The sequence below is a fragment of the Medicago truncatula genome, chromosome 8 (assembly GCF_003473485.1).
Source record: "Medicago truncatula cultivar Jemalong A17 chromosome 8, MtrunA17r5.0-ANR, whole genome shotgun sequence".
Classification (NCBI taxonomy): Eukaryota; Viridiplantae; Streptophyta; class Magnoliopsida; order Fabales; family Fabaceae; genus Medicago; species Medicago truncatula.
In genome coordinates this window covers 21,569,859-21,580,725 of record NC_053049.1, presented here as the reverse complement: position 1 = coordinate 21,580,725, position 10,867 = coordinate 21,569,859, and the positions used below count along the sequence as shown (strand labels likewise).

Below are 10,867 nucleotides of genomic sequence, written 5' to 3'. Positions count from 1 at the left end.
CAATGAAAAATTATCTACTCATGGCTAAAACACAAATAACTAAATTAAAGAAAAATAACATTACCTCAAACATGACCAACTATCAATTGGATAACAAACCACCACATGATCCTAGTCAACGTTATCACAAAGAAGAAATATGCATAAAGGCTAGATAGTTAAATTTGTGTGTGCAATTGGAAAGATTGTTGTCCGTGGATAGTTCCATAATATTTGTTTTTAAGTCGTTTTTTAAAAAACAAATAAATTGATTACATAATTATCCGTGAAAATTTGTTGGAGTTGTGATGACAATCATCTGTAATTTTTTTAACAAATTAATTAATTTCATAGTTATCTGTAGAAATTTGTTACAGTTGTGATGACCATTATCCATAATTAATTTTATTAATTTTTAAAAACAATTAAATTAAATTTTACAAAATGACTATTATGCAAATAAAATTAAAGAGATTATGAGTTTTAAAGAGGACGATTATGAAATTTTGTTGTAATTCAACTTTCATATATTATTAACATATGTGAGATACAACCATTAAACCATTTAAAAAAAAAAAAAGGAGATTAAAAAAATTAACTAAATATAGACATATTTTTCGTAAAACCATTATTATTTTATTTTTACATCATTTGACCATTGAGTCAATGCATATGAGCCAACATACATCACAAGTAAAACCATAATTCCAGTTTGACCACAATGTCCGACTTATGATGATTAATTGAGAAACCTGTCCAGATTAAAACCGTATCAAGACACATCGCACGGCTCAATACATTATTTTACGTTTTTGGAATTTTTGTTTTTTTTTTGTTTTTGTTGAAAGAACGTTTTCGGAAGTTAGTTACATATTTCCTAAAAAAATATATATTTTATTTACAATATTCACATCAATGATTAGAAACCACGATTCACCAACCACCACACTGATTGTTTTACGATGACACCACCGACATCCTCCTCCTCCACAACCACCACCACCACCGCACCTTCAAAACCACGAAGCTACTGGCGATGGAGCAAGCAAGATTTCTTCCCAGAACCATCTTTCCAAACCGGAGAAACCTATCGAACCGCCTTAGCAAACACCTGCCCACGTCTAAAAGACCGTCTCCTAAACCGATCAACAGACTCCCATGAACTTCTCGTCCTTCCCAAAGCCAGTGAAAATACAATGACTCGTTGTCTCACTTGGTGGGACTTAACATGGCTCGCTTTCGGCGCTGTCGTTGGCTCTGGTATCTTCGTCGTTACCGGTCAAGAAGCTCGTTTCGATGCTGGTCCTTCCATTATCCTCTCTTACGCCGCGTCAGGTTTCTCTGCTCTTCTTTCAGCTTTAATCTACGCTGAATTCGCCGTTGAAGTTCCTGTTGCTGGTGGCTCGTTTTCATTCCTTAGAATTGAACTTGGTGATTTTCTCGCTTTCATTGCCGCTGGGAATATTCTCCTTGAAGCTCTCGTCGGTGCTGCCGGTCTCGGTCGTTCATGGTCATCTTACTTTGCCACAATGATAAAAAACGATTCGGATTATTTTCGGATCAGAATCGATTCTTTTAAAACCGGTTTCAATTTGCTTGATCCATTAGCCGTTGTGGTTTTGTTAATTACTAACGGAATCGCGGCTAGTGGAACACGAAAAACATCTATCTTAACATGGTTAAGTTCAATTGTTACAATTTTTATCATCGGTTTTATTATTGTGATCGGTTTTATACACGGGAAGTCTTCAAATTTAACACCGTTTTTTCCTTACGGTGTTAAAGGTGTTTTTAACGCCGCAGCTGTTGTGTATTGGTCTTATACCGGTTTCGATATGGTTGCAACTATGGCTGAAGAAACTAAAAACCCTTCTAGAGATATACCTATTGGTTTAATTGGTTCAATGTCTATGATCACGGTTATTTATTGTTTGATGGCATTGGCACTTGTGAATATGGTTAAGTATAGTGAGATTGATGCTGGAGCTGCTTATTCAGTTGCTTTTGTTCAAATTGGTATGAAATGGGGTAAATATTTAGTGAGTATTTGTGCTTTGAAAGGAATGACAACAAGTTTGCTTGTTGGGTCAATGGGACAAGCTAGGTACACTACTCAAATTGCAAGGTCACATATGATTCCACCCTTTTTTGCACTTATTCATCCTAAAACTGGAACACCTATTAATGCTACACTTTTGACAACTTTGTCAAGTTGTGTTGTTGCTCTTTTTACTAGTTTGGATGTTCTGTCTAGTGTTTTTTCTGTAAGTACTCTGTTCATTTTTATGCTTATGGCGATTGCTTTGCTTGTGAGGAGATATTATGCGAGGGAATCAACTGATAAGAGCGATTTATGGAAGGTTCTTTCGTGTTTGTTTGTTGTTGTTGGTTCTTGTATTGTTGGGACTGCGCTATGGAATTCTGGTTTGTTTGGTTGGATTGGGTATACAGTGGCTGCTTGTGTTTGGCTTTTGGCGACTTTGGTGATGAGTTTGCTTCCGAAGAAGAAGCAACCAAAGGTTTGGGGAGTTCCGTTGGTTCCGTGGGTGCCATCATTGTCGATTGCGACGAACCTTTTTCTTATGGGATCATTAGGTTCCGAGGCTTTCTTTAGATTCTTGATTTGTACTGGTGTGATGCTTTTGTATTATTTATTTGTGGGTATTCATGCAACTTATGATGTGGATCATAAAATTGGTCAAGAATCAAACCATGATGTGGAAGGTGCCAATTGAGGATTCTTGTATTTGTTGTGGAATCATGAAGAGTTAAGTCTTTATTGTAATTGGAGAACAACACTATGGAGCGATGGCCAATTGTGAATTGCACAAGTCACAGCTAGCTCTTTGCATAACAATTAGATAGATGCATTGGGAAAAAAAATGTGTATATGTCAAATGAAGACCCTAATGATTATTAGGGACCATATATTTATTGATTAGTGTGCGGTGTTATATGGAATAAGGATTCTACATATAATTGTTATATTTGATTGTTTTTAGTTTTAACAGAGACTATGCTCTCGAATTCTTATAGGATTGGTTATCTGTGAAAGTTTCTTTATTGTTGGCACAGTTTCTAGTTTTCATAGCTATTGTTGAACGAGTTATTCCCCAAACAATGTCAATAATAATAATAATATCAATGTTCCATCAAAAAGCAAAATAATGTTCATTCTTCATTAAAAAAAAGTCCGCTAACCAGTGTCTCCGGGACACTGGTTAAGCATACCATAAAAGGGAATTAATACCATAAAAGGAAACTGTTTTTGACATTATTATAAATTAATTACACAATTTCAATGCATTAACTCCTATATAATTTCCTTTTTCATACCCTTAACCAGTGCCCGGGGGCACCGGTTAGCATTTCCAAAAAAAAAAAATCAATTTTCATTCTTATTCTTTATTAATTACTTACCCACTTATCAAAGACCTAGCATTGATATCAAAGCAATTATGATCCACATAAATTTAGTGGTTGTGCGTGAATTTTGACATGAAGATGGTTGCAGAAGTGGTGCCAAGTTTTAATGGAAGCAATGTTACTTGTTGGTGGTTGATCCAATTTTGTACCTTAAATCACTAAAGATTTGTGAGGAAAATTGGCTATCATGAGTTTGGTTGAGACTTGGTGGAGACACTAGTCAATGTTTGTTTTCTTTGAGGAAAATCAAACCGAAATTGGAATACATTGTTTTCGAGAAGACTTTCATCTTATAATCAAAACCCAAAATTTGGAATTTAATATGAGATTAGTGTGTTGCGTGTTAAATAGAATAAGAATGTGTTACATACAAGTACAAGAAATTGTGGAGAAAAGGGATTGGGCCAAGACATACAAAAGAGTAGCACTGGGCTCAATATGAGAAACAAAGCCTAAGGGTCCGTTTGATTCAACGAAGGGGAGGGGAGGAGAGGGGTTTTAATGGAGAGGAGGGAAAGGGAGGGGAGGGATTTTAATCAAATATATGTTTGGTTCAGAAGGGGAGGAGAAAGATTTTAAAACTAAATTACTTTTTTATCCCTCTAATATTAAAATAGTATCACGATTTTTAAATTATTCACTTCATAAAAAATTAAACATGAAAACTCAATAACCAAAAACTCCATAAACAATCATACACAAAACATATGACAATATGTTGGGTATTCTTAAATATTAGAGCACTGATTTATAAAATAATCTAGGAAAATATAAAAATATTTATAAAAAAAATTATTGTTAGAACTGATTTATAAAAAATCTAGCACAAAATTTGCTGATAATGTTTTAATATATAATACAATTAAAAAATATTAAATAAAAAAATGAGAACAACGTTAGTACCAAAAAAAAAAAATTCGAAGAAAAGAATATGTGGTTCTACTTAAAAAAAGAAAGAAGAAAAGGATGATATAGGCACGTTAGATAAAAAGGTAATAAGCATATATTGAAAACACTTAAATTTTAAATAAGGTTGATTTTGTCATTTAAAAATAAATATGAGAATAATTATGTCAATGTAATTAAAATTGCATTAACTCATTTATCTTCCCCCCCCCCCCCCCCCCTCAAAAACCTCCAATTTGAGGGGGAGCAATAAATGAGCTTACGAGGGATTTTGCTCCCCTTCCTCTCCCTCCCATCCCCTTCTAAATATTGAATCAAACACAAAAAATTTAAAATATTCGCTCCCCTCCCCATCAAAACCCCCGAATTAAGAGGGAGAAAAGAAGAGTATCACTTTTTCCACCCTATGCATGAATAGCGCACGCTGTAAAATTTTCAAAAATGCCCTTGTGCAATTCGGATTTTAAAATCCGAATTCATGTTTCACTATTTCGGATTTTATAATCCGAAAAATTCTTACGTATAATCAGCAATCAAACTCTCTCACATTTCAGCAGTTTTGAGTTTTGCTTTTAAAAACAACAAAAAAACTAAGTAAAAAATGTTAAAAACATGTCAAATAAAATTATAAAAAGACCACCAAAAAATTCTAAAAAACAAATAAAACTAATGCAAATTTTTCCGAATTTTTCTTAGAATATGAAGAAAAAAAATAAAAAAATAAAAAATGGGTCTAAATGATGGAATTTTGCTTTTAGGTTCGGAGGTTAGTTACGTAAATGGAAGGTATTAGCACCATAAACGTCTATATGAACCTCTTGTCTTTATTTATTTTTTGGCTAAAATTAATTATTATTTGCTTGCAAAAAGATTAGTATGATGAGGAAAAAAAAGAGAAATTTTTTTTTATTATTTTTTGATTTGGAAAGACAAAAACTTTTACCTACGTACCTGTAAGGGATCAAAATCACGTAGTTCGGGGTACAAGGAACCGAGTGATTTGCTTGATATTTTTTAATTATTTTTTTTGAAAAAATAGGTTTGAAAAATAAAAGCCAAATGGCAAAGAAAATAAAATGTTTGGTGTTTTTTAGTTTTAGAAAAAAAAGTTTAAATATGCTTAAATGCATTAAAGTATTTATTAAAGAAAAATAAATAAAAAGTTTTTATAGAAAGAAAAAATTCCTTTTAAAAGGTTTGAATGTTTTTTGATTTTTTTTATGGTCTTAAATTAAAATAACAACGAAATAAATGAGCGAGAGTTACGCAGTGACACGGGTCAAAGCGATTCCCTTTCCCTTGGATTAAAAAAAATAAAATTATAAATTTAGATACTAAAAGTGTACCTCTATATCAATTCTTGAAGCATAAAAAATTCTTCAAAGATATGAAGACTTATACACACCGAGACCAATTCTTACTCTCAACCTTTGAGTATTGGAACAAGAAAACTAGAGCATTTGTGTTGTTGTTGTGTTGATCAAATTACTTAAGGTCTATTTATAAGTCATACACACTACTATCAAATAGAAAGTGTTGACTCATCTAAATGACATTTTAATTTCATATGGCCAATCCTTATAAAAAGCAATTTTTTTTTTTTTTTTGATAAGCAAGGAGAGAGGACAGGCATCAAGAGGCATCATCGACATTCCAACTAGGTTGGCACCCCGAGAGACCTTCATCCTATGCCGCCAAACTCAAAAGATTTTATTAAAAAAGGGGGGAAAATATTTACAAAAGGAGAGGGGGACTAGACCATAACCCTCAAAATGAACGGAAAAGAAAAGAAACAGTGGAAACAACAAAACAGTCCAAAGAACAGATCAAGGAAATCTGCAATTAGGAAATCCACATCTATCTCGAAAGAAATCAAGCCTCAATTCACTTGGTAGAGTGTCAAGCAAAACCGCACTAACAGTAGCAAGTAAGTCATTTCCCTTAGGTAATAAGGGGCCTCTATTATTATAGAAGGCCAATACCAAGCAGGAATTTGTGCAGTAAGTTTGTGACATATATAAATTTTTAAAGCAATCCAAGTATCAAAGTTACTGATACCTCTAACATTCCAATAGAGGAAATTCATTGATCACTCAAATGATTGTCACCCCGGGCACGAGATTTATTAGGCTGCTTTACTAAGACTTGTTGTACCTTGAGTTTCTGTTTCTGTTTTCTTGTTAGAACAGGCATGAAGTCTTCAGCTGCTGATCTTTCATCATATTCTCGGACTCTTGCCCACAAATCTAAACCATGCTGGATATTCTTGCTTGGATGAACCTCTTGCTTTTGCAAAATAACCACATCTTGTTCCTTTTCCGTGGGCATACTTCCACTAACAACAATGGGTGGTTCGACAACCACATGTGATTTCAAGGCATGTGATCCAACATACACGTCATCATGCTCAACAACAGTATCCGTCTGAACCTGCACCGATTCTACAGACCCTTTATGCACCTCTTGGTGCTCAACAACATGTGATGAATGTGGTGCACTCTCAATGGGAACTTTGGGACTCTCCTCCAGCTCCCTCAGGCTCGAAAGATTGCGCTCACTCTCGTGAGAACCTTTGGGACTCTCCTCCAGCTCCCTCGAGCTCGAACGATTGTGATCCACCTCATCTGAAAGCAAACGAGAGACATCATCCATCGTGGGGTTCTCCAACACATCCCTAGATGTCATATGTAACTTCTCTACTGTCTCAGAATGCACATCAACATGCGCAACAGGGGAAACAACTTCTAACACTGGCATAATATGTGGCAACTCTCCAGGAGAAATTTTATCAAACACATTGTGTAATGGAAAGCTGAAAGTATTGGACGACAAAGACATGTCCATCTGAGAACTAGTCACTGTAGAAGTAACAACCGGCCCCATCTGCGAATTAAAGGTTAAAGCAGGGGCAGGAAATGAAACCGGAATGGCTAGTGAAGCAGCTGGTGCCAATGATGTAGGTGTAGGTGTAGAAATATCAGAGACCGGAACCCTCTGAGTTGTAGTAACAGTCGAAGCAACCGGAACCGGAACCCGTGTCCAAGTACTACCAATGGCCGACGTTGAAGCACGCACATCCTTGTTGTTGTTGTTCTACCGAGTAGGCTTAGGGGGTGCTACCTCGGCTACAACAATCTGTTTCCCTCAATCAATCTTGTCCTTAGGTGCTTACGAATGTAACCAACGACAAGTAGAGACATCGTGCCCAATAGCGAAGCAGTGATAACAAAACAACGGTCTCCGCTCATATTGGACCTCAACTTTGAAAGCAAAGCCATCTCTCTCAACAAGAATTTCATCAAAAGTTCTCTTTGAAAGATCAATGTCCACTAAAATTCTTGCATAATGTCCAAAGGTACGATTTCGCGTCGGTCCATCAATGTCAATCGGTGTACCTACCACACTTGCTATTTCCTTCAAAATTCTCAACCGCCAATATTCTTGCGGTAACTCCACCAATCGAATCCAAAGTGAAACATGAGTCTGTTTCTGAGCAAGATATTTGAAGTCTTTGGTCCATTGTGAAAACCTTAACAAACCTGGCTTGAGGTTCACCGTGCCTGCTGCCCATATTTTTCTAAGGTCATCCGCCGAGTCAAAGTGAAAGTCATAATAGCCTTTGCCTAGAGGCACCATTTTCCATCCTGCCGATGTTTTCCATACCTTTCCAATTTTGTTGCTTAGATCACGTGCAAAATATGGTTTGTCTCCTTTGTTAAGGGTCAAACGCGCCCTCAACACATTCTTGCAATCCTCTAGTCCCCTATGATACTCTTCCTGACATATTTTGATGCTCAAAGCATCACCATTGATACATGGAGTAGGGAACGGAATGTCGTCAACAACTTTATGTCCCGCTAGGGCTGCTGCAAATGTCATAGTTGGTAAAGAATTCTGCTACACATTTGCTGAAGAAGATGGTTGTTGCATAATTGTAGTGACTGTAGGTACAGTTACGGTGTCGGACACACACGACCAGGAGCACGTGTATGCCATCAATGGCCAGGCTGCAATGCACCAAACCAATTCTAATTATGGGACACGCGTGGATCAGCCTTTGTAATGCAACAGAGCATTAGCGCGGCTGCGCGATCTCAAATTGAAGAATCAGTGTCAGTGAATTACGAGGAACAAGTAGCGGTATGACGATAGCTGTACAATCGTGAAATTGAGAATACCACTAACACAGCAGAGAGAAACCGCAACACAAGGGAACACAATGCAAATATGAAAACCAAGAATACCTGCACTGTGTCGTGAAAACCCTATGCCGTGAAAAACCCAAACGCCGGAAACTCAATTGCACTGGGTGTTGATTGTCGGAACCCCAAATATACTGCTTCAGTGCGAGACAATTTTCTCTCAACTCAGACCTTGTTTCGACGATCCGAACGGTGAAAACGTAGACCCAGGTGCTGCGCACCTGATGTCCAAAAATTAGCCCGATCCGACGGTTAACGACTGAGAAATCGATGTTTTACTGAAGCAGATTTCAGAAAAATGAGAATTGCTCCATCAAAATTGAAATTCCTTTTTCAAACCTAATAATAATATATTGAATCATATGACCATTGACCAATTCGATTCACATAATTATATATAATTGCATCAAGAATGTCTTATGATTAATTATATATGTCAACCATTGACCTCTTTTACTTTTTTCCGGTTTAAAATAATAAATAAAAAGATAAATAAATAATAATAATAAAACATAAAAGTAAAAGGTTTTTTTTTTTAGAAAAAGGACTAAAATAAAAGGGTTAATGATGTTTTTCACCCCTGTAATATATGTCATTTCCGGTTTTCGCCCCTATAAAATTTTCGGTTTGATAGGCACCGTCGTAAAAATTTTATTTTCCGGAAAACACCCCTAATAGGCCATTTTCAGAATTTTTTTTCAAGAAATTTTGGTTTTTGAATGGCCTATTAAGGGTGTTTTTCGAAAAATAAAATTTTTACGAGGGTGAAATTCAAACCGAAAATTTTATAGGGGCGAAAACCGAAAATGACATATATTACAAGGGTGAAAAATACTATTAACTCAAAATAAAATAACTAAAAAAAATAAAAAGTGGACTAAACGAACATAAATGAGGTATTTTAAAATACCCCTCCGCCGAAATTTTTCTTGAAAAGTAAAAAAAAAAAAATCAGGCCAAAAGACATGTGAAATGGAATCTTAGGTCAAAAATTGGAGTATGACAGATGCCCCTATTTAAGTTTCTTCGTCTGGGATCTGAAGATGAAATCTTCGATTCAACGGGCAGAAGATGTAACACCCCGTTTTCCCAACATAAAAATTTCATTTAAATAATCAGATTTTCCACATAAACGGAATGCTACACTTCTTAAAAATCATAAATGGAATTATTAACTAATTATCCTTCAAAATATATATTCAACATAAATATTCAAAACTTCGCAGCGGATTAAATTCAACATCTAAAATAGTTTTGGCACGAAGACCTCATCAAAACATCTCATAAAAATCCAATTTACAATTTAATCTTATAAATTCATAAGCAACTAGTTTGGACACCCGTGCCAAGCACGGGCTAGAATTTCGGCATATCTAATGGAGAGAATATTGTGACGTATCAAGTGTCAGTTAAAATTCTCGTAAACTTAGTTCAGCTGGTATGGACAATGCATAATATATGGAAGGTCCGGGATTCAAACCTTGGACACCACAAAAAAATAGTGTAATTTAAATCTCATTGGATAAAATATTGGAGGTCGAAGAACAAATAAGTGGAAAAAAAACTCATACTAAAGCCTTAAAATTTTGAAAGAAGATGCGACATCATTCTCACCTGTGTGGTTGTTTTTTCTGCAATGTGTCGAATCACACAAGTGTTGTCTCCCCCGTAAGTTCCAATGGTGATATCATATACGCTTCAACAATTATGGGGAGCGAAAGTGCTTCGTGGTGGTGGATCGTGGACACGAAGAGTATCGTATTTAATTGAGAGATGGTAATGTGTCAAGGGTGGGTTAAAATAACACATTGAATGTCATATAATAGATATTGAATAACATATCAGTGAGATGACTCATAATCTCTTAAGATTTTGAATGTAACTGTGATGTCAATCTCACTTTTGTGTTTGCTTTTAGTCTAATGTTATGATAGAATCCAATACAGGTTCCCACAAAAGTCTCAACATTATTATGATTTGTTTTGTTAATTTTTTGGTGTCATTTGTTAAATTTTGTATCTTAAATTTTAGTTTTGAGATGTCATTCGCTTCCATGCAATTTTTTTATTCAACCTCTATTATTTTAAATTTCTTTAGTTTTAGTCTTTGGTCTGTTTTGACAATGGAAAAATGTAGACGTGTTCTACTAAGTTGACAAAATACACTTATTAGATATTTTAAATTGATGTGACATTTTTTGAATGAATCTATTATTTTGGTAGCATGATTACCCAGTAATTTTCAACACCTTCAACAAATTCATAAAATTATCAGCATCTCATTCTATTCCCTATACTCTCACGAATAAAGCACACACTCCTTAGTTTTTCCCTTATTATTTCTCTCTTGTACAC

General features: G+C 35.2%; 1 protein-coding gene across 1 annotated transcript; it reads left to right on the top strand.

Annotated features, from left to right (window-relative positions):
* The first annotated feature begins 796 nt into the window (after positions 1 to 796).
* LOC25502483 (cationic amino acid transporter 8, vacuolar) lies at positions 797 to 3,053 on the top strand. Its single transcript, XM_013590017.3, has one exon. The coding sequence runs from the start codon at positions 942 to 944 to the stop codon at positions 2,712 to 2,714; it is 1,773 nt and encodes a 590-aa protein (XP_013445471.2). The 5' UTR covers positions 797 to 941; the 3' UTR covers positions 2,715 to 3,053.
* Positions 3,054 to 10,867: the final 7,814 nt, after the last annotated feature.